Source organism: Budorcas taxicolor, chromosome 5 (genome assembly GCF_023091745.1).
Source record: "Budorcas taxicolor isolate Tak-1 chromosome 5, Takin1.1, whole genome shotgun sequence".
In the NCBI taxonomy this organism is placed as follows: Eukaryota; Metazoa; Chordata; class Mammalia; order Artiodactyla; family Bovidae; genus Budorcas; species Budorcas taxicolor.
Window position 1 is genome coordinate 74,072,695 of NC_068914.1, and position 25,466 is coordinate 74,098,160.

At 39.0% G+C, this 25,466-nt stretch overlaps 1 protein-coding gene across 1 annotated transcript in view; it reads right to left on the reverse strand.

The window, feature by feature from the left end:
* The window catches only part of DIP2B (disco interacting protein 2 homolog B), a 226,522-nt gene that overhangs the window by 62,582 nt on the left and 138,474 nt on the right, over positions 1-25,466 (reverse strand). The window contains exons 4-7 of the mRNA XM_052640814.1: positions 15,298-15,423; positions 5,426-5,638; positions 2,647-2,799; positions 2,110-2,229 (exon numbers count right to left, since the gene is read on the reverse strand). Of these exons, the coding sequence (XP_052496774.1) occupies positions 2,110-2,229; positions 2,647-2,799; positions 5,426-5,638; positions 15,298-15,423 (612 nt within the window). The remainder of the gene's footprint in view (positions 1-2,109; positions 2,230-2,646; positions 2,800-5,425; positions 5,639-15,297; positions 15,424-25,466) is intronic.

Sequence of the window (25,466 nt, forward strand, 5' to 3'; positions counted from 1 at the left end):
GCGGATGTTGGCAATTTGATCTCTGGTTCCTCTGCCTTTTCTAAAACTAGCTTGAACATCTGGAAGTTCACATACTGCTGAAGCCTGGCTTGGAGAATTTTGAGCATTACTTTACTAGCGTGTGAGATGAGTGCAATTGTGTGGTAGTTTGAGCATTCTTTGGCATTGCCTTTCTTTGGGATTGGAATGAAAACTGACCTTTCCCAGTCCTATGGCCACCACTGAGTTTTCCAGATTTGCTGATATATTGACTGTAGCACTTTCATCTTTCAAGATTTGAAATAGCTCAACTGGAATTCCATCACCTCCACTAGCTTTGTTTATAGTCATGCTTTCTAAGGCCCACTTGACTTCACATTCCAGGATGTCTGGCTCTAGGTGAGTGATCACACCATCATGATTATCTTGGTCATGAAGATCTTTTTTGTACAGTTTTCTGTGTATTCTTGCCACCTCTTAATATCTTCTGCTTCTGTTAGGTCCATACCATTTCTGTCCTTTATCGAGCCCATCTTTGCATGAAATGTTCCCTTGGTATCTCTAATTTTCTTGAAGAGATCTCTAGTCTTTCCCATGCTGTTGTTTTCCTCTATTTCTTTGCATTGATCGCTGAGGAAGGCTTTCTTATCTCTTCTTGCTATTCTTTGGAACTCTGCATTCAGGTGCTTATATCTTTTCTTTTCTCCTTTGCTTTTGGCTTCTCTTCTTTTCACAGCTATTTGTAAGGCCTCCTCAGAGAGCCATTTTGCTTTTTCGCATTTCTTTTCCATGGGGACGGTCTTGATCCCTCTCTCCTGTACAATGTCACGAACCTCCGTCCATAGTTCATCAGGCACTCTATCTATCAGATCTGGTCCTTTAAATCTATTTCTCAATTCCACTGTATAATCATAAGGGATTTGATTTAGGTCATACCTGAATGGTCTAGTGGTTTTCCCTACTTTCTTCAATTTCAGTCTGAATTTGGCAATAAGGAGTTCATGATCTGAGCCACAGTCAGCTCCTGGTCTTGTTTTTGCTGACTGTATAGAGCTTCTCCATCTTTGGTTGCAAAGAATATAATCAATCTGATTTCAGTGCTGACCATCTGGTGATGTCCACGTGTAGGGTCTTCTCTTGTGTTGTTGAAAGAGGGTGTTTGCTATGACCAGTGTGTTTTTTTGGCAAAACTCTATTAAGTCTTTGCCCTGCTTCATTCCGTATTCCAAGGCCAAATTTGCCCATTACTCCAGGTGTTTCTCTAACATGCTTAGTTTCATTAAAGTCTGATGTGATCAAAGTCTGTTCCTCATCTCAGGACATAAAAATGGACTGCAAAGCTACCAAGGCTCAGTTCTTCAGACAAAGGCTTTTTTTAGATAAATCTATCCATCACCCACCTTTAATAACTATTAATATCAAATGGCCACCTTCTATGCCCCCAGATAGTCCTTTCCCAATCTTTCTATTAAATTCTAGATTCATTTTATCCCTAAATATTTTTTAAATTGTTGGGTGAATAAATCACTCTTATCACTTTGCTTTCCCCAACCATACAGATGAGACTGATTTCTTCCTTTCTCCTAGTTGCCAGTACCAGTTGATACATACTTATTGACTAAACTCAATTTTCGACTGTAGTGTCTGTTTTGTCTAAACTGGAAACAACATGAAGGAAGTACCTATATTTTCAAGAAGCTTTTCAACCATCCACCATGTTAAAACAGATCTATATATGTGCTGACTGACTGACTTAACAAAAATGGTTGAGTTACATATATTTAAAAAGAAAAAATGGGCAAACTTTTGAGGATGAAGGTGACACTATTCTAAGATAATGACAAATATAAGTAATTTTATAAATTATGTGCTTGTTCCTAATTTTAAAAAACTTATTTCTAAGGATAATTCTATGTTCCATAGTTATCTCCTTGTCTTTCCCTTCTCTCCCTCTATTTTTCATCTGAGATTTAAAATATAAATGATCATAAGGAAAAAAAGATCAGAAAACTATGAACTCTTCAACCAAAAATGACGCCTTATTCATCCATAAATCCTATCATATCTACATGCAGTGACTGTTTACAAAAATTCTAAGGAATATACGTGGTTTGGTATTATTACCACTACCTTCCACAATTTCTTCAGAATCATCCACAAAAAATTCTTTTAAGGGAGGCCTTTTGGGTCGTTTCAGAGTGTTGAGAAGCTGCTGGATTTTTGTGGATACTCTGCTATTGACAGGAACACCTACAGGGAAAAAAACGGTAAGTCACAATTAACTGATTTTAGGAATATTTCACTTCCTCAATTCTCTTAGGAGCTTTCATTTTTAATGATGTTTGGCCTTTGTTCACAGTCTCATTCTATTTCAGCTGGGCTAAATAGGTACAAATACATACAGAATAATTTTTATGACAAGAGTAAAAATATGGTGCTATTATTAATACTGTTTAAAGATTCCATCTAACCTCCCTTCTCTCTCCTAGCATTCTTTTCTTTTTCCATACTTTTTGTTCAGACTATCTTTGAAAAGAGAGAGCTGAAATGACTTATGTGAGTAGGTCACAAGTACTGTCACTGCTGGACATTAGACACTGCTGTTTATAATTTGAATTTTTTCAGTTTAACTAATATGCCGTATTTAACTACCAAACAGCTGCCTACCATCAGCTGTATCCATAAGGCTGGACCTGTTGGATCCTTTGTGCATGCCTTTAACTATCCCCGAGGGGGGCAGATCAATATTTGCTGGGCGTAGTGAGGAAGATGATGACGAAGAGGTAGTTGTAGTGACATCAGGGGGAGCAGAGAAATTCTCTAAGAGGGGAGAAAACAAAATTTAAAAGTTATATTATGTTAGCAGTAAGAATAAGAATCTTTAAGTCTTTTTTGTTGCTGCTGTTTGTTTTTTAACAAGACAGAAAACCACTCAAAGGGGCACTAGTTCTAGTTTTACTAGCAAGATATAAGGAGACGAACGGCGTAAGTCAGGGCATATCAGCTTTCTAAAATTACTACTTTTGAGAACCTGAGCAGGCTTAGTAAGATCAAATCACATATCAAATATTTCTCAAACTCATTCTTTTCTACACAGAAAGTCTGGTAGAAATCTAATGTTATAAAAATAACCACAATAAAATAAAAATTGCTGGTGACTTCAAAATGAAACCAAAGTCAATGTGATCATTACAGCTACTAATATTTTAGACTCTGAGCATTTCTTCATGTTTATGGTAGTTTATCTGTGTCTCTTCACTCGTTGAGGACAGAAACTGTGTCTTGGAAGTGGGTCAGATTGCTCAAGTCTCAGATGAAGAAAACTAGATAAAATCCATTTTTAATTTCTGCAAAACAACCCATACGTAACTTGAATCTACTTGGAAGATAAGGTTCTTCCCTATTCTAAGCATGATTAAACACTGCTGCTTTATTCTGCTTCATGTAGGGATTCTTACTATAAAGAAATAATGATATAGTTGGAAGAGAGCCATTGAACAGGGAAGTGTTACCAAAAAATTAGAAGAAGAAAAAGAAAACTAGAGGAAGCAAAATGTAGAGTTCACAAGAATAATGAAAAGCCACTCAAAACTATGAACAAGGAAAAAAGCATAATATAAACAATTTCTAAAATTATTTTGGGATTTAGGTTTCCAGGCTCCAAAAGTCTATACTTACTAGCTTAATACTTTTTAAAGTTTTAAATACTTTGCACAAGTATACTGCAGTGTAGCCTTCTGCAGGATGATGTGGTAACAAAGCACTAAAAATAGACATTTTTACCTGACCCAGCAATTCCACTTACAGGAATACATCCTAAGAGGAAATAATCAAACGAATGCACAAGCTGTGTGTGTGTGAGGATATTCATTTCAGTTTTCATACAGCAAAAAACTGGATACTACTTAAATGTCCAAAATAGGGAAATGGCTAAAATAAACCATGGCAGAGCCATACAGTGGCATATTTCGAAACCATGAAGACAAAAGTGTGATTCTATATTAATGATATAAAAGATTTCTGCTTTAAAAGCAGACATGTCTGCTAATAAAAGCAGGTTCTATTTAGTACCATTTCATTTCTGTAAAAACAAAACCAGAGCCTTACCTTATGCAAATAAAGTCTAGGATCTACATGAAAGTGATAATATTGAAGTGTTCTACATAAGTGGGGCTGTAGCTTATTTTTCCTTTTATCTGTATTTTCAAATTTTTCCTTTGGAAACATGAAGTACTTATTAACTTCTGTTAGAGCAAACATCCAAAAGGCAATAATGTTGGATAAAATGGTTCCTGTGAATTCCTGAACTTTTCACAGAGTAGAAGCAATATGAGATAAGGTCAGGTAAAATCATCTTGTTAACAAAAATTGAGATAAAAGTTAACTGAGTACCAGGAAACTATTTTTCACAAGTGAAACTACTCTTTTAGACAATGTGGATATAAAACCTGACCCCGCTATGGCTCTGTTGCCAACCCTCCCAATAGGAGAACAGTTGAGTCTGCTTATCTGTAGCTGCTTTGCGGGGAGGGGGTGTCAGTCAATTAAGAGCATGGGCCAAGCCATCGGCTGCTGGTCCTGACCTTTTAATGTGGGCAAGCATGACCTTAAGGTAGCTATTTTCTTTAAAAATTACAGGCTTGAATCAAAAGGTTTCCAACTTTTTCCTTTTCAGAAATCACTTAATAAACATAAAGTGGTACAGGAAGGTCACTGACAAAAAATTAAGACATCAAAATGCAAATGGATTGTCAAGAAAAAAGGAATAGTATCACAGGCACATGATGTTTATATATATCGCTTCATGCTGTGTATACCAACTAATTAAGCAAAGGCAGAGACCTGAGCTTTATCTGCAGATGTCACAGACGCTTAGAACACACAAACACACACAAACATAAAGCTAAGTCAAGCAAAAGCGCTGACCGACATTCTCAGCCCGCACACTTCTGTTGTTGCAATAGTACAGCAGCAAGGACCATAAATCCAGTCTTTATGCTACAGACAAAAGAGTCTCACGGGGTACGTCTTAATTCCAAATTTTCTCAGGTTTAGTTTTTGTTTTTGTTTTTTTTGAGAGGGAGAATGTAGGCAACAATCCTGGGAAAAATCTAAGATGTTGTATCTTTGGACACTTTTTCCTTGATGGAATATTCTCCAGTAGGGATAAAGCACAGTAAGACTGGTGTTACATCTTGCAGCTTGAGTATTGCTTATGGAAATATCTATGGCTTCAGGTGGGCAATACCATCGCCAATAAAGCAGACATCCTCCATCGTTCCAAATGTGCTGCTTGTGTTTCCTTCTCTGCCTCATTGTTTGTCATGTTCATTTTGATACTATTTTTTTTAGGCCACCCTGAAAAAACCTAACACAAATCATAAACTATTTCCTGGCTACTGGGAGCCAAATGGAACATAATTTCTTGGGGAGATTCAGCTCCTACCTATTCGAGTATTGGCAAATACATCAGCTAGAGACCCACTGGTTCCTTTGACCTCTCCATGGGACAGCGTGGAAGATGCAGATGAAGAAGTGGACGATCCCTGAATTGACCGGTTGATCCAGGACTCAGCATTCTGTAAGCTCTGTTGCAAGGCAGCAGAGAGCGCAGCTTGGCGTCTCAGAGAGCCCTCATCCTCAGAGGCCGAAGACGTGTCTGTGTGGAATTAGAAAAACAGAAGTTCTCGATCCTGCCTAGAACACAGACCTTCCAGATCTTTCCCAATGAGCACACATTCAACTTTCACAGCAGCAAAACATTTTATGTAAAGTTTCTTGAGAATCTCAAGGAAAGGCTTATGAACCAAAGTTTGCAAAAATAAAACAGCTAAAATCTAGAGGTTATTTTCAGCTCTTTTGAAAAACCCATTTTTGAACAGTTAAACTTCATTCACTGTTTTTGTTGTGGTTGTTGCAGTTGCTTTGTGTTTTTGGTTCTGGGCTTAATCAGTATCTAAATATTCTGGCTTATCTCCTTATGTTCAAATAATGCTGACGTGCTTCTATTATCTTCTTCAGTGCCTTTGTTAGAGAACATTGTGATGGGCTGCTACCCTGATTTTCACAAGTACTTATTAATTAGTGTCTACTTAAAAGGAAATGATCTTGATGGCAAATATAAAAATCTTATTTCTGGTAACAACTGAAGTGCCAAACAGTGAACTAGATTTTGCGGAACTGACTACTGTGGAATAAGAAACTGCTCAGCCCAGCAGCAGTCATGGTTTTGGTGGGAAAGCGAGCTGGTCACAGGGCACTGGGGAGCTCTCCAAACAAGACTGGAGAGGCCACAGAGCTACTTCTCTCCTTGGTCCCAGAGAACTGTGAGGAATGCACTGGTGCCTGCATTTAGACTGGCTCTGACTTTATAAATTAGAAAAGTACGCAGAAAAAATAAAAAGAGAGAAGTTCAACCAAATATAGGACAGCTAAGGGAAGCAGAAGTCAGGAATTTATTCCAGCGCTCTAAGCATATGTCGGCATACATGTTACAGCGGCATTTGGTCTGATGTCAGATAAACCCTCCTAAATGATTTTGAGGGTTACAATTTATGGCTCGTGCATTGAATTTCATTCAATTAAAAAAAAATGTAATATTCTATGGTTAGTCCTGCTGAACTCTTTCCTCTAACTCAAGTGAAATTGCAGGTCCGTGTTCTACTTCAGTTTAGAGAGCCAGGGAGATAACTAACAGAGCTAGAACACGGCTAGCTCCTGACAACAGAAATTTGAAGAACAAAAGACTGATTTAATCTAGAAGTCAAATTGTGAAGATCTGAAGTAAGAAAGTTAAAATAATGACTATATCCTTTCTTCCTGCTCTCAAACTACCCCTAGTTTATTATTTCACATTGAAGGAGATCTGAGGCCCAAGACTTATTATTATTTTACAGTGTACTACTTAACTATGTAATATGTGCTGGGAACTATCAGTTCTGGCAGTTTTGAGATGTATGAATTCTTATGAGACAGTAAATGCCTTAAGAAAGCTTACCACCTAGTACAGAAGACACACAACTCCTCAGATTATTTCATATGGATGTAACAGATACCAAGAAATGGGGTGAGCAAAGGGTTTCACAGGAGGAACCCCAATCTCAGCCAGGGATTGGAATACTTCTATGCAAATCATGTGGACTTCGAGGAGACAAGAGCAAAAAAGAGGCTGGAGAGGTGAACTGTGACCAGACTCCAAAGGGCTAAAGTGATAAGGTTCTTTAGAAAACATTTTTTGCATAATCTTAAAGAAAAATGTTCAACTGTACCTTGGGAGGCAGAGATTTCTGTCTTTGCAAACATGCTTTAAAAACAGCATCTATGGGAGGGATGGGGCAGGTGAATCTGACCCTTAGAATAAAGTAGTTTTGGGTGATACATCAAGGGTCCCACAACCTCCACTGTATTCACGGAGTGTCTTTACTGCACCATTTATTTTAATCTGTGTAAGTCTAAAATCAGAATAACTCAATTTTTAAAAGATATTAAAAACAGTATTTTCATGATTAGGTTTGTGGAAAATCGGCTTCATTATGTTTCTATATTGGATCAATTATGTAATTAGGTATATTGTTTCAATTCAATTACCTCATTTGCCTGCTAGTCCTCCTTAGAGTGTTTAGTGACTATAACTGTGGGGATGCTTGCTGCTGCTGCTAAGTTGCTTCAGCCGTGTCGGACTCTGTGCGACCCCAGAGACGGCAGCCCACCAGGCTCCCCTGTCCCTGGGATTCACCAGGCAAGAATACTGGAGTGGGTTGCCATTTCCTTCTCCAATGCGTGAAAGTGAAAAGTGAAAGTGAAGTCGCTCAGTCGTGTCCGACTCTTAGTGACTTCATGGACTGCAGCCCACCAGGCTCCTCCGTCCATGGGATTTTCCAGGCAAGAGTACTGGAGTGGGGTGCCATTGCCTTCTCTGTGGAGAGGCTTAGTGCAGTGGAAAAAACATGGCTTTGGTGTCCTTGCATCTGAACTCTGGGGCCACCGTTTATAAGCAATGTAGGGGACAAAGTTGCCCATCTGAGAAGGCTGTTTGCTTATTTATCTATTTAATAAATACTCTAAGGATTACACTAGTTGGCAGGAATAGAATGGTAAGCAAGAAGACACAGTCCCCACTCTAATAGGACTTAGAGTCTTAAAGAAGTTCAGGGTTGGTGCCCAAGGAAGTGAGAGCTCGACCAAGGTGAGAAGGGTTAAGTAGGAATTATTTATGAGAGGCACAGAGGTGGGGACAGAGGGGAGTCAGGTGAGCAACCTGGGAGGCAACGGGGAACAAAGCACATCTGAAGATCTGGAAGAAATGAGACTAGCGGAAGCACAGGATGCAAAACTGGTCGTGACCAAAGATGAGGCTGGACAAGCAGACAGCACTGGGCTGCTAAGGGCCACCTAAGTCAGCTAAGGAAACTCACCTCTGCTAACTGCTGTGGGAGGGCCCAAAACAAGACAAGTTACAGAAAGCACCAGTAGCGCCAGCATACAACAGGTGGCCAATAACATCAAGTCCCCCTTTCCCCTGAAAATCCCACCCTGTGTTACCTCACAGGTACAAAACTTCAGCTCTGCAAAGTTTTACAGTTTACATGTTAAGGTTATACAAAATGTAAGCACCTATCTCGGACTATATCTTAAAAAAAAAAAAAAAAGCTCCTTTACATAGTCATACAGTTATTTTGTACCTTTTTTAAAAAAGTAACTGTCACCCACAAAACTGTTAGGGATTAGTAGAAAATTGGGCAAGATTAAATTAACAAAGTTATTCTTTTCCCACTGATTCTGCTCCAGTTGAATAAAAACTCACAACTCTTATCCATCATAACTAAAGTCCTTGCCAAACCGCTTGTATATGATGAATTTAATAGGTTTGCACGACAGGAAAATATTCTGGAAATATAGCTTGTCCTTCAGGTTGTAACTGGTGTGCCTTTAACACTGTATCATTTAATACTGATTGCTGGAAGTCTAAAATCCATTTATAACCCATCAGGAAACATACAATGAGGGGTATGGTGCAAGCTACACAAGTTCCTTGGAAAGACAATGCCTGACACTGGGTTCTGACAGCCAATATCCAAATTAGGTCCAGATACCAGCTTAAAACAGCAGGTAAGTCAAGATTCGCTGAAAGGAAGACCTCACCCTAACAACTGCTACAAAATATGGCACATAAACTCGGCCAGTAAATGAGAGCTTCAAAGAACAAGTAAGGGAAACAACCATTAAGACAGGTAGTATACAGTAGTCTGGAGTCCATGAAAAGAAATATTCATGTGTGTTTGGGACGGGCAGGGTGGGAAGGGGTGGTATCAGGCAGGAGAATGTCATGTTCTCTCGTACTGGTGGGTCAGGGGAATGAAGGACTTCCAGAACCTTCAAGAGAGGCAAAGTAAGGTTCCACGTAGGCAAATAAAAGAGTTGGAAGTTTAGGAAGGAAAAGCTTTAGAGACCCAAGTAGGTGCAGTCTAGGAATAAAAACTTATATGGAAGAGAAGATTAAAAGGTTAGTTCGAAAGCAGTCCATTCTGGACTTACCTTGGGCTACAAATTCTGAAGCGATTAATCTAGCACTAAACTCAATCAGGGTCGATACTGATTGACCAGACGCGGATCAGGAAGATGTTCAGAACCATCTGAGAGATTTTCCAGCATCCCACAGTGACCTGGGTGCACAGAGAGCTGGCTGGGACAAGAAATTACTACGCAATCACTAATCAGCAGAGGCCCATGTGTTGTCTATTAACATCCATATGGGGATACTTATGAGAGAGGGGCGCTCACTAGTAATAATTACTCCAGGATCACTCTACCCATAAGGGATTTCTGAACACTGTTTTTCAAGGTATTGTCCCATGTCTATGAAAAAACATTTCACAAAATGAACTAATATTACAATTAATCTTGCAGTGAGGAGACAGGTACTTTTTTTTTTAAACTTACTGCCTAACTTGAAAAGTTACACCAAATATGCAGCAATTGCTAGAGCTCCAGAATAAAACCAGAAAACATTTACTTGACATGGTAGCTCAGTTGGTAAAGAACCTGCCTGCAATGCAGGAGACCAGGGGTTCAATCCCTGGGTTGGGAAGATCCCCTAGAGAAGGAAATGGCAACCCACTTCAGTCTTCTTGCCTGGAGAATCCCATGGACAGTGGAGCCTACAGTCTATGGGGTCACAAGAGTTGAACACGACTTAGTGACTAAACCATCCCCATGGTAGGATGAGAGGCCATACACCAGCTGGTTTAGAGAATAGGCTTTTAAGGCCAGACTGCTTTGGGTTCCAGTCTTAGCTCTGCCGTTGATAGGAGTTGGGCAAATCAGTTCTTACGGGTCTTACTTCTACTGTTTTGCTATTGTTCTTTCCTCTCTGTTTTGGGGTTGTTTGCTCACAAAATCAAGTGGCTCTTTATCTGTGGGGATTTTAAATCCCTGGACTGATGTATCCTGCCAGAAACCACTTGTGCCCCAGGTTATCATCAGCCTGGGACCACTTTCTGACATTAGATTTAACAAACAGGACACCAGAATTCAATTCTTGTACCTTCTGACCACAAATTATTAGAGAAGGTCCCTGCCCTCATTATTCTGAGGCAAAGCAGGCAAGCTTTCTTGAGAAGGTTGTCTTTTGCTGGGAGGTTAATTTTTTCATTTAATTTTTTCTAACTGTCCCTTCTGCTAAAGATGTGAACCCTTCTGGGGATCTCAATCCCAACTTTCAACCTTATATATGTCTGAGGTTTTATCTTTCCTACTCTTACAGTAATTAAAATTTAGGTCCTTTGTTGATGGTCTCTTCTCCTCCCTAGGACAGCCAAAGTCAGCCCCATCTAACCACACTGAGTTTCAGTGATCATTCTCTACATCTCTCACTTCTGTATGTATTTAAAAGGAAGCTGATTATATTCTACCTAGTACTAAAGAGAAATTTTCTTTTCCCTCTTTCTAAGAGAGAGTTTTCAGGTTGTCTAACTGACCACACAGCTAGAAATAGATGTCTGAGCAAGTTATTGAGCCTCTTTAAATCTGTTGTCTCATCTGTAAAATCGAACAGAAAATCGTCAAGAAAACAAATGATGAAAAAATGCTAAGCACTTAGCCTTTTGACTAGTACACAGAGGTACTCAAGAAATGGTAGCTATGAAATTACGTTTGTTGGAAAACTTTAAATTTTATAATCACTTATTGAAATAAACTAATTCAATCTGATAGACTGGGTTTTTATTGCGCTCTGGCTTAAAGAATATTGAATACTAAACTTCTAAGTACTTGTGGAGCTCTGCTCATAACTCATATCAATACTAACAAAAGCATTTTATTAAAAGATCCAAAATTTATTAGTTCTGGCACATTTATAGAGGTCTGATTTGCCGTCTCTGTTTACTTTGTGATTTTCAATAAAATTAGAATATCTCCACGTTAGTAACTGACTAATAATGTGTTTTAGCCTATAAGCTCCCAGAAGGCAACAGCTGTTCAATTTGTTTGGAATAATACCCATTCCAGGACTGTGCATACAGGAGTATCTGTTAAGCAAAAAAGAACTTTCCAAGAGTAAAAAACAAAATCAAGCAATGAGTCTGATACATAATTGCTAAATCCTAGGATAAATCACTTAGTGACTGTAAGCTTGTCTGTTTCCTCATCTCTAAAGAAATCTGGACTTCCCACTTCACAGAGTAGTTGCTTAAGCAGAACAACTGAGGCAGGGCAGCCACTGGTATATGAAAGTCCTCTGGATCCTGTAATTCCATATAGCATCATTAAAGTTGGCTACAACTGTAACAATATTCCAGCCTGTTCGTGGGCATTGTTTTCATATATAGAAATACAGAGAGGTAAATGTCTCTGTGACTGGCCCTGTGAATTACTACTACAGTCACTTTCAAGCAGAGCCCTGTATAAGGGAAACTCAGAGAGACCTCTAAATTTTAAGCTTCATTCTATGCAAGCCAGTCAAAACAGCTTCCTGTGCTTTGGGGTCATTATGTGGTCTATTTGTTCATCTGAGCACCCTCAAAATGCAGTGCAGGGTAAGCCCACATGGGTGCAGAAAAAGCTTAGAGAAAAAAAATGTATGCTGTAGCTTTTGCATTCCGTTTATCTGTATGAATGAGTAATAGCATTACACAAAGAAGCCCTACAGAGAAAGTGCTGAGGTAACTGCCTCATGACATTAGTAAATGACTTCAGCACATAAAGGGAACTGGATGGCAGTAATTCAAACAGTCTAAAAGAGTATGAAAAAGGCCACAGGCACTGGAAGAACCACAGGCTGCTACCAACGTGGGGAATTTAGATTTTCCAATCCACAAGATAGAAATCAGTGAATGTATCAATAAGCGGGTTTTAGGGTGACTGACATTTTATTATTTGAGAAGGCTTTATGAACAAAAGACAAATCAGCTCTCATGCCAAGTGTTTACCATATTTTCCAGATTATATGATTACGAACAAAACCAGGATTTATGACACAGTTCACTTCCAGACTCTTTTTGTTAAATCCCTCCAAAAGCAGCTCTAGATTTTCATCACTTCAGTGACTCCCACAGTTATGCGCTGGTTGCATCTCTAAGAAGCCAACTGGCCAGTGAGCTTTAGCAGGTATCCCCGAAACTAGGTTCACCTGGCACAGCATGGGCAGAGGAAGGGCCCTGAGCAGAAACACGTTTTGTGACGTTTTGCGGTGTGGCTTCTCAGTGTACAAAGGACAATGTAACTATAATACCGTGAAATCTGAGGTTAGTCTTGCCCTGCAAGAGTGGCACAATTTTTCTATAAAGAAAATAGCAGCATGTCACTTTCATAGCTGCCTAGAACCTGTTTTTGTTTTTTTTTAATCAGCCCATAACCATCAATAATTAACATCAATTCTCCTCTTCCTCTTGACCCCTTGAGCACAGCTTCAGCATTTCCTCTAACTTTAGTGTTTTGGGGGCTAGTAAAAAGGCAAGATAAACCCTACCTGCCTTCCCTGGGTTAGGCTGTAAGAGGTTCTGGGAGACAGTGATAAAAGGGTTAAGGTTCAATGGCCAAGTCTCTAACTGGTGGCTCTCAGATGCTTGGAGAGAATGGAATCCATATCCAGGCAAGAATACCGGAGTGGGTAGCAATTCCCTTTTCCAGGGGATCTTCCGGACCCAGGGATAGAACCCAGGTCTCCTGCATTGCAGGCAGACTCTTTACCACCTGAGCCACCAGGGAAGCCCTTATCCTAACTTGGGAAGGACAAATTCCATCCCCCCAGTGGAAAGGTCCTGAGAGAAGCCTTATGACACTGTCCCTCCACAGCCCCTCACCCTGGAACACAGGATGGTTCCAGGCATGTGTGCTGTTGCTGGACAAGCGCATCACGTGCAGCAAGGCTCAGCTCTCTGTGGGGGCCAGGTGAGAAACTGCTACGCGGGGTGCTCTCGGTGCTCAAGCTGGGAGAGAATCCCTCTTCTATTTGACAACACTTATGTCTCTAAGAGCGGATCAACATCTCTCACATACCATTCAGAGTTGCCGGAACAGGACATAAATAGGAAACCTTCTTATTACTCTGCTCTGCTGAATAAAGGTCTTAAGAGAGAGGACTGAATCTTTACAATCATGAAATTATTAAGACTACCAGGTAATCAAGAAAACGATGCCACATCTTTAAGGCTGCAGACAGAGTCGAACATTCATGTTTAGAGATACAGAAGCCTGTACTGAATTCCACAGGACTATGGTCTTGTTCAGCAACGAACAGCCTTGATTTAGAGTTGGTGAATTCCCCTCAGGCAGTGACTTTCAGAAAAGGTTTCCATTCCGTCTGCATGTTCTCAAAATCCTTTGCTGCACTCTCCCATTTCACCCACGGCCATGGGAGCAGACTACTTCACAGCTGCATTTCTTTAGCACAGTTCTGGGGAGGACTGGGTCTAAGGACTTGGGAGTCTGCGCTGCTCCCTACCCTTTGCCATTTACTACAATGGCAAACCTTCAGCCACGCTGCGCCAGAATCTGCCAGCAAGGAATAGCTGTGAGACTGAGAGCCCCCTTTGTCCACGAGGACCCGGCTGGTGCTGTACTAATGCGACAGGGAAGCCATCCAAGATTCTGAACGAGTGGGCTGGAAGTATGCACCACTACAGCACAAAACGTCTCATTGTAACGGTCTGCTAGAGGTATCCTGCGTTACATTTTGAGGATCACTTGAAGCCACAGAGCTATTTCTCTTTGGAACATATTGACACCACAGATGTAAAGAAAAAAAGCACACACAGTTAAGGAGCCCATAGCACGCCCAGATGCTCTGAGAAGTTAGTCAGAACCTAGGAGAAGACTATTAATATAAACCTAGGCCAGGGGCTAGGATCAGTGTGAACAGCTCAACTTGACAGCTGTGAATCAGAGTCAACCACGACCAATGTAACCTTCCTGGGGATCTCCCCCAAAAGACAGGGTAAGTCGCTGAGACAAAAACAGTTCAGGAAATGTTTCTCCCCAAAGATTTTATTACCAGGAACATGACGGTGGAGAAACAGACACAAGACTGAGGCTCTGAAACAGACGGACTGTTTAGTCTCAGAGGCTACACATCGAGATTCTGAGACTTCATCTAAATTTTTTAAAACTTTGGGGAAGATTCCAAATGGAAAAGACAACTGAAAGGTGTTCCAGTTACTCTTCAAATATGAATTTGTAGTGAGGGTGGGGGTGGTAAGTCTTCCAAGTCTGGAGGGTGGCGATGGGCCTCTTAGTTCTTGGCTTATCTCCTGATTCAATTATAGAAAGTGGATTCTTAAAGAAATATAAACATATACAAAATATATTAACACACACATAAACACTTATGTATGTTTTCTAGATTTATTATAACTTTGCATGACTGCTCTCTTTCATGACACAAAAACATTTTGTCCTGAGATAACAGACTTCTGTGACTGTTGCAGAGATAAAGGATTTGATTAGGAGTATAAATCTGTTAAAGACATACATATACGACTCTGGGTCATATTCTGGATGTCAATAAAGAATAGCTATTTAGTCACAGAAGGGTATTTTTTAGACCCTAAGCTTTGGCTTTATTTATGACTACATGAGTTTGGAGGTTAGAGCAAGGAAATTCTGGAATTTCAGAATTTTTAAAAAAAAAAAACAGCTTTACTCTTAAGGCCTTTTTTGTGTGTTGTTTACAATGCAATAATCAAAACCTGTCACCTTCAGTGTGTACTCATACATTTCTGATAACGAGGACAGAGTTCTAGCTCCTACCTCAGAAAAGAAAAAGCAGAACTTAAGAAACATCAAAGTAGTAACTGTCAGAGAGAAAGCTTCTGATAAACCTACCAGGTGGTGTGCAGGCATCCGCAGGAGACTGGACAAACGTGGACCGCCTTTTGGTTGGCATGGGCAAAGCCATTTTCTGTTCTTTATGCTTTGCCAGTGCAGCTTGAACTGCTTCTGTGTGGATATCTGAAAGATTAAAAATTTGCATTTATTAGCTCCTGACTCTCAAAGTGTTTACTTCTTTGAGTTGAACTATCACTGCCTCAGCTGTTAAAAGGTGATATTTAGGTGACTTTTATTTATCATTTGTGTTACAGCAAATAGGAAATACAGACCAAAGAAGTAGTCAAGGATAATTTACGTGAGAGGAAAATGAAGCCCAGAACAATGAGAAGGCCCTCTAACACAGCAGAGAAGCTGATGGAGAGGGGGCTGGGTGTGTAGTGAGAGGAAGAATCGAACATGCATCAGGGCCAGCTGGGAACCCCACCTCTGAATGGAATGCATGTGGTGCAGGTACCCAAAGGACACTCTCTGTTCAAGCCCAGAATCTGCTTAACTGTCTGAAAGGAGCCGACACTCTTCAGTTCTATACCACAGAAGAGAAGGGCTGATTCTGATGTAGAAAATACAAGAGCCAGGGGTACTTGTTTGCCACTCTGCCCAAAAAAGAACACAGCTCTTTACTTGAATGTCTAATAACGATCGCAAAATTAACATATCCAGAGAGAACTCTTGATTCTCCACTCCCACACCAAAACTCAATCTATACTGCTACAAAATAGGATCATATAATACACAGTATTTTGGACTGTGCTTTAGATTTCTTTTTAAAATATATTTTTATTTATTTGGCTGCATCAGGTCTCAGCTGAGGCATGTGGGATCTTGTGGTATGTGAACTCTTAGTTGTGGCATGTGGAATCTAGTTCCCTGACCAGGGATCGAGCCCCACCCCCTGCACAGGGAGTTCGAAGTCTTAGCCACTGGACCATCGGGGAAGTCCCTGTGCTTTGATTAAAACAACAACAACAACAACAAAAAAAACTCTTAGCAAATCCTTCTGAGGCAGATCCTTCTGAGGTGGCTTCCAGGTTCAGAGAAATTCCCTCTTTTCAAGGAACTGGCCCAAACTACATATGCAAATAATCCTTGAAAGCCTGTCCCTTGTAAGAGCTGGGCTAATCAGGTCATTTGCGGGGGTGGGGAGGGGGCTGTAAGTTTAAACTGAATCAAGAAACTGCAGCTCCTAAAGTGGAGTCACATGAACAGCAGTACCCTAGAACAGACTAAGTCATGATTAGAGGCTTAGAACTTTCAGCCCTACCCTCCATCCTCTAGAGAGAGGAAAGGGACTGGGAACTGAGCTAATCACCAATGACCAATTATTTAATCAAGCATGCCTAGGTAATGGAGTCTCCATTAAAAAAAAAAACCCTCTAAAGTAAGGGATCTGGAGAGCTTCCTGAGTTGGACACATCTTTGTACCAGCAGGGTAATGTACCTTAAGCTTCACAGGGACAGGAGCTCTTGTTTTTGGGACTCTTCTGCACCTTGCCCTATAAGCCTCTTCATCTGGTTGATCATTTCTATCCTTTATAGTAAACTGGTAACATTAAGTATTTTCCTGAGTTCAATGAGCCATTATAGCAAATAATGAAACTTGAGGAGGGGGTGGTGGGAATTCTGATTTAGAGCCAAGTTGAACAGAGAATTCCCTGGTAGTCCACTGGTTTAGACTCTGCACTCCCAATGCAGGAGGCATGAGTTCGATCCCTAGTCCAGGAACTAAGATCCCACCTGCTGAATTAAACAACCCCATATAGCCAAGCTGGCCAGAGGGAAGCAATGTGGAAACACTACAGATGGTCTCCAACTTGTGATAAATTCAATTAGTGATTTCTTTTCTTTTTTTTTTTAACTTTACAATGGTATAAAAGCAATACACATTTAATAGAAACTGTACTTCGAATTTTCAATTATTTTTTCCTGGATATGATTCTCTTTTGTGATGCTAGGCAGTAGCAGCAAGCTATGGCTCCCAGTCAGCCACACAATCACAGATGACTGATACATTTAAAACCATTCTGTAAACATACAGCCATTCCATTTGCCCAACTGTAGGCTAATCTAAGTGTTCTGAGCACATTTAAGGCAGACAAGGCTAAGCTATGATATTCAGTAGATTGTTGTTGTATGTTGAGTCAATAAGCTGTGTCCAACTCTCTGCAACCTCAAGAACTGCATGCCAGGCTTCCCTGTCCTTCACCATCTCAGATTTTGCTCAAACTCATATCCATTGGGTCAGTGATACCATCCGATCATCTCTTCTGTCACCCCCTTCTGCTCCTGCCCTCAATCTTTCCCAGGATCAGGGTCTTTTCCAATGAGTCAGCTCTGTGCATCAGGTGTCCAATTAAATACATTTCAACTTAGAATATTTTCAGCTTATGATAGGTTTATTGGCATGTAACCCCACTCTATGTCAAGGAAGGTCTGTACTTGTGATTGGCCACTTCCTTTTCCAGGGGATCTTCCCAACCCAGGTATCAAACTCATGTCTTCTGCATTGCAGGCAGACCCTTAACCATCTGAGACACCGAGGGAGCCCAAAGGTAGGGGCAGTCTTGTGGAAATGAGCCTGTGGGGTCTCCACTAACTGCAGGTAGTTAATATCAGAAATGAATTAAATTGCAGGACAGTGAGTGGCTATCTGCAGAGAACTGGAGAACTGATGGGTGTGAAAAACCCACACACTAGGTAGGTACCTACCACACAACAGCCACTTCTATCTCAAATCCACTCACTCACTATAGGTAACCACACTCCTTGTTGATTTATCCTGCCTGTATTTCTTTGTGCAAAAAATGACCATATTTTTTCCATATCCCTGCCTTTCATACACACAAGGTAGCATACAATATGTACTTTTTTGCACTATGCTTTTTTCACTTAACAGTATATCCTGGAATTCATTTTGTATCAGCTACTAGAGATCTTCATTCTTTTTTTAAAGTAGCATATATAGCACTTCATTGTATACCACAGTTTATTCAATTGTTGTCCTATGTGTGGGCAATATTTTACAATTACAAATAATGATACAACAAACAGCCTTGCGCAAATACACTTCTATGCTGATGAGAATATATCTTCAGGATGAATTCCTACAAATGAGACTCCTAAGTCAAAAATCAAATACAGTTTAAATTTTGTTACATCTTTCCAAATTCCCCTCTGAAAGAGCTTTATCATACTGTAGTACTATCAGCAATGTATAAGAGAGCCTGTTTCCCCATTGACTTGCCTTCAAAGTATATTATCTATCTTTTCACTGTTGCCACTTCAGTGGCTGAGAAATGGCACCTCAGGATACTTTAAATGTGCACTTTAAAAAAAATCATTATTGATATTAAACATCTTTACAGAGGATTTTAAGAGCCATTTAATATTTGTTTGAAAGTGAAGTGGATGTTCACAGCACTTCACCATTTTTCCATTGGGGGTCTTAGTCTTTTCCCATGATTTTTAAAAACTTTTCATATATAAAAGATTTTGGCCCTTTATCTCTGAGAAATGTTAGAAATATTTTCTTTCAGTCTGTTGTTTATCTTTTGCTATTGTTTGCAGTGGTTTGCTGCCATGCAAAAGTTTGTGGTTTTTTTAAAGATTTTATGGAAAATCTCAAGTCAGTAACCTAAATGCACAACTGAACAAACTCAAAAAAAGAACAAAATAAAACCTAAGTTAGCAAAAGAAGGAAATAACAAGGATTAGAGGAAAAATCACTGCAGATGGTGACTGGAGCCATGAAATTAAAAGACGCTTGCTCCTTGGAAGAAAAGCTATGACAAACCGAGACAGCATATTCAAAAGCAGAACATCGCTTTGCTGGCTGACAAAGGTTCATATATATATATACAGTCAAACCTATGGTTTTTCCAGTAGTCATGTATGGATGTGAGAGCTGGACCATAAAGAAGGCTGAGTACCGAAGAACTGATGCTTTCAAACTGTGGTGCTCGGGAAGACTTTTGAAAGTTCCTTGGACAACAAGGAGATCAAACCAGTCCATCTTAAAGGAAATCAGTTTTGAATATTCATTGGAAGGACTGATGCTGAAGCTGAAGCTCCAATACTTTGCCCACCTGATGCGAAGAGCTGACTCATTGGAAAAGACCCTGATGCTGGGAAAGATTGAGGGCAGGAGGAGAAGGGGACAACAGAGGATGGGATGGTTGGATGGCATCACCGACTCGATGGACATGGGTTTGGGTGAACTCCGGGAGTTGGTGACGGACAGGGAGGCCTGGTGTGCTGCGGTTCATGGTGTCACAAAGAGTCAGACACGACTGAGCGACTGAACTAAACTGAACTGAAGTTGAAAAAGAAGTAAAATTGTTTCTGTTTACAGATGACATGATGTTATATGTAGGAAACCCTAAAGATCTCACACACAAAGACTGTCAGAACTAACAAACAAATTCAGCAATTGCAAGATAGAAAAATCAACATACAAAAATCAGTTGTGTTTCTGAACAATAACAATGAATCATCTGAAAAGAAAAGTAAAAATTTACAATAGCATCAAAAAGAACAAAACACTTAGGAATAAATATAACCAAGGAGGTGAAAGATTTGTACAATATGAGACACTGATGAAAAAAATAAGACAAATCAGTGGAAAGACACTTTATGATTAACATTAAGTCCATTAAGGACTGCAAGACTTAATATTGTTAAAACATCCATATTACCCAAAGCAATCTAGAGATTTAATGCAATTTCTGTCAAAATCTCAACGACATTTTTTTAAGAAATAGAAAACAAAATTCCTAAACGCATGTGGAATCTCAAAGGACCCCAAAGAGCCAAAACAATCATGAGAAAGAAGAACAAAGCTAAAGGCTTCCCTCTACCTTATTTCAAAACATATTACAAAGTTATAGTAACTAAGACTATGACACTGGCATCCAGACATACATATAGAGCAATGAAACAGAACAAAGAGCCCAGAAATTATTCTGGTGTACACAGCTGAACAGTCTTCAACAAGGGGGTCAAGACTATACAATGGGAAAATGACAGCCTTGATAGAAACAAATGGTGATGGAAAAACTGGAATATCCGTATGTAAAAAAGAATGAAGCTGGATCCTTATCTTTCACCATACACAAAAATTAATCAAAATGGATTAAAGATCTAGACATAAGACCTGAAACTATAAAATTCTTAGGGAAAAACACTTTACGACCTTGGAATGTAATAATTTCTTGAATGTGACACCAATAGCACAAGCAACAAAAGCTGAAAACAGAACCAGAACTATATCAAATTTTAAAACTTCCGCATAACAAAGGAAACAACAGTGAAAAGGCAACTCGGGGAATGGGAGAACATATTCGCAAATCATACACTGAGTAAGGAGCTACTGCCTAGAATATACAAAGAACTTCTACAACTCAATCACAATAAGATCTCAAAGAACTCAATTTTAAATGGGCAAGGGAATTGAACTGATATTTCTCCAAAGAAGACAAATGGCCACTTAAAAAAAAAAAAGGAAAATCACAAATGCTGACAGAGATGTGGAGAAAGTGGAACCTGCATGCACTGTTAGCAGGACTGTAAAATGTTACTGCTGCTATGGAAAGCACTATGGAGGTTCCACAAAAAAACTGAAACTAGAACTACCCACAACAATCTTACTTTTGGGTATACATCCAAAAGAACTGAAGGCAGAGTCTTAAAGTGATATTTACACATCTGTGTTCACTGCAGCATTATTCACAACAGCCAAGATGTGGAAACAACTTAATGTCCATGAATGGATTTTAAAAATGTAGTATATACATACTACATTATGTATTAAGGGTGGAATATTCTTCAGCCTTAAAAAAGGAAACTTTGACATGCTAAGTGAAATAAGCCAGTCACACACACACACACACACACACACACACACACACACACAACCCCTAATGTATACCACTTTTAAGAGGTATCTAAGTACTCAAAATTCATAGGTATAGGGAGCAAAATAGTGGTTGGCAGAGACTGGGGCAAGAAGAAATTATTGATCAATGGATATAACGTTTCAGTCATGCAAGATGTAAAGGTTCCAAAGAGCTGTTGTATAACAATGTGCATACAGTTAACAATATAATATACACTTAAAAATTCTAAGAGTAAATTCATGTGTTTTTACCACAATAAACACTTTTTTTCTGTATCTTCTAATACATCTGGATTTTCAGTCTTAGAAAGTCTTCTCATAGGCTTTTCATAAGCTTAGATTATTTTAAAAATTGACTAATATTTTCTTTAGGTACTTACATGGTTTCTTTTTTACATAAAGATCTTTGATCCATTTGAAGTTTTTGCTCATATCTGGTGTGAGATAATAGGTTTACTTAATTTTTTTCCAGTTGTTGTAGCATAATTTATCAAAAAGTACTTTCTCACCCAAGTGATTTGCGATGCTATCTTTATCATATACTAAACCCCAGATGTACTTCAGTCTATTTCTGAACTTGCTATTCTATTCCAATGGTCTGTCTGCCAATTTGTGTGTCATACCACACTGTTTTAATTACAGTCTTTGGAGTATGTTGCTAGATATTAAAACATATCTAGTCACTCTCGTAGGTTTTCTGAGTGTTTCCTAGCTAGTCTTACGTCTTTACTTTTCAAATTGAACTTAAAAAATATTTTTTCTAGCTCCATAAATAAATTTGATAGTGTTTTTACTGGGATTGGATTAAAATTATAATTTCTGGAGTCCTAACATCTTTGTGATATTGAATCATCCTATCTAAGAATAAGGGATGACTTTACATTTATCATGCCTATTGTGTGTCATTCAGGATGTTCTAAAGTTTCCATCATAAAGGTTTTATACATTCCTGAAGTTTATACCTAAATATGTTTTATTTTATTACTTTTGTAAATGAGGTTTGCTCTACCAACACATCTTTCAACTAGTTATTATCAGCAAATATGAAGGCTACTGATTTCTGCACTAATTTCATATCTTGCTACTTGATATAATTATTTCATTAAATTACTTTTGCCATCAATTCTCCTGGGTTTTCTAAATGAATTATCAACTGCAAATACAGTTTTCCTTCTTCTTTTTTAATTCTTATACCTCTAATTGATCTGTCTTTACTTCTTTTTTTTTTTTTTGGTTACTACCTCTAGTAAATTTAAATATCAGTATCCCTAGGACTAGTAAAACTCATACAAAAATATAAGAAAAAAAAAGAACTCAATTTAGAAAAAGCAGGTTTAGGCAATGGACAAGTGGTTTACAGAAGAAGCCACAAATGGAAAATAAGCATATTCCAAAAGGTCCAATCTCATTAGTAATAAAAGAAATAACATTTCTACCAACAAGATGGGAGAATGTCCATTTCCTCACATCTATGGATAATAATGGGCCATGTTTTTTCATCTTTTCCAAAAAGATAAGTGGAAAATGCTACTTTACATATTTTAAGTAATATGCTCCTATTCTTGGCTTGTTGTTTTGAAGTAGTTAAGACATGGTACAAAAGTGGCACAGCTGGGCTTCAGGGACCAGGGGCAGAACAAACACCCAGTGCCCTTACCTGCTAGGACATTACTATAGATAGGCAGACAGACAGACAGATATGGACAGATTGAAACGCAGATGTGTGGGTGGACTGAGTCATTTAAGTAGAGACGTACAGTTCGAGGAGTTATCTGTAAACCTATTAGTAGTCATGCCATTTTTACCAATTTCTAAGGTACTGACCACTTCCCCATTTTTAATTACGGCAGAGGCAGCAACTATTAAGTTCTGGAACATTAGCATATCACATTAATTTTGGCACTACTGTATGTGCTGGTGGGGAGGAGCAGTGAAATTCTGCATTTCACATTCCCCTGCTTTTACCAATTACATTTCTTTAGTTTAGAATATCTATATAGCAAACAGCTATTCATTCTTCAAAATGGCTCAGACTTTGCCACCTCCACAAATCCTGCCCTCAACAGGGCCTGGTATTGAGGCTCCTTCCTCTGTCAACCCCTCTTCTCTGCTGACTATACCTTATACAAAGGTTTCCTGTGTTTTCATCTGTGTTTCTCTAGCACTGAAACTGTGCTCAACTTGTAGGAAGTCTACAACAGATGCTTGCTTAAACTGAACTGAACTGAATTTATCTTTCTTGGTATGAGGAAGCCTATTAATAAAGAAATAAAATGGTCCTGATGTGCCAGTGGCAGCCACCTTGGCAAAAGTTGCTGTACCAGAGAACATACTTAGACAGAGTAAGTTAGTTTTCAATTAAGTTGACAGAGGTAGTTATTGCTGCATTTAGCTCCCAGCATTAAGTCAAAAGAATCCACACTTAGAGCAAAAATCAGGAAGAACAATGGACGCAAGGCTTTAAATATTTTATCCATGGATATTACTTTAAAAACTATCTTTTACATTGTTTTTGCTCCCTTAAGCTGCAGCACAAGTCCCAATAAACAAAGCCTTGCCTGAATTTCTCAAAAAGCAAAAATCAAAATCAAAAAGACCCTATCTTTTATAAACTTCCAGTTATAAAATAAATAAGCCATGGGATGGAATGTATAGCATGATGACTGTAATTAATAGTACTGTATTGCACGTCTGAAAGATGTTGAGAGAGTAGATCTTAAAGGTCCTCTTAGGGTGAGAGAGGGAGGCTCAAGAGGGAGGAAACATATGTATACGTACGGCTGATTCACATTGTTATATGGCAGAAACCAACACAATATTATAAAGCAATTATCCTCCAATTAAAAATAAAATTTTTTAAAAAGTCCTCTTATAACAAGAAAAAACAATTTTTTTAACTTTGAAAGGTGACAGATGTTAATGAGACCTACTAGGATCATCATTTCACAACACGTACAAATATCAAATCATTATGCTATATACCTGAAGCTAATGTCATATGTCAGTTATACCACAATTTAAAAAATAGAAAACCATCTTTGTTACTTTTTGTTTAAAATTAATACAGATTTTGTTATATGTATATTTTACCACAACAAAAATGGAAAAAATTAATATACATACACATCCCAGAAATAAGCCCACCTCAGTAGCTGGAACAGTTGAAAGTGAAAGTGAAAGTCGCTCAGTCATGTCCAGCTCTTTGCGACCCCATGGACTATACAGTCCATGGAATTCTCCAGGCTAGAATACTAGAGTGGGTAGCCGTTCCCTTCTCCAGGGGATCTTCCCAATCCAAGGATTGAACCCAGGTCTCCTGCATTGCGGGCGGATTCTTTACCAGCTGAGCCACAAGGGAAGCCCGTAGTTTGGTATATAATTATTCCAATTTCTACCCCTCATAATATATATAACAGTACTAACATGCATAAATTATGCATCATGTGCTACATACGATCTTGCATTTATTACTTAACAATGTATTTTGTACATCTGTCCATATTTGCACAAATAAATCTACCTCGTTTTCCTATGAGACTTCATAGGATCATTAAACTAATTTTCATTGAACTCTACTATGTGGACCTACTATAACTTATCACTGTATTTATAATGAACAATACTATAACAAACATTTTTGTATATACATTTTTGTGTATACGTACGTGTATGTGCAAATTCCTAGAAGTAGCATTTCTGGGTAAAAGTGTATGAATATTTAAAGTTTAAAAGACAGTGCCAAACTCTTGCACTGCTACTTTTAAGGAGTAGCTTAATACTACTACTTCCTTAAAAGTAGCAGTAATTTGAAGTAGCTTTATACGGCATTTATATTTTTATACTATTTTAGTGTCTCTAACCAGTCCATTCTGAAGGAGATCAGCCCTGGGATTTCTTTGGAAGGAATGATGCTAAAGCTGAAGCTCCAGTACTTTGGCCACCTCATGTGAAAGTTGACTCATTGGGAAAGACTCTGATGCTGGGAGGGATTGGGGGCAGGAGGAGAAGGGGACGACTGAGGATGAGATGGCTGGATGGCATCACTGACTCGATGGACGTGAGTCTGAGTGAACTCCAGGAGTTGGTGATGGACAGGGAGGCCTGGCGTGCTGCGATTCATGGGGTCGCAAAGAGTCGGACATGACTGAGCGAATGAACTGAACTGAAGGTTTACTTATTTAGTTGAATCAAGATAGACATATTTTACTGAATCTACGATGCCATGTTATATAAAAGATATTCTCCAGGATTAAAAAAATAAGATATCCTGATT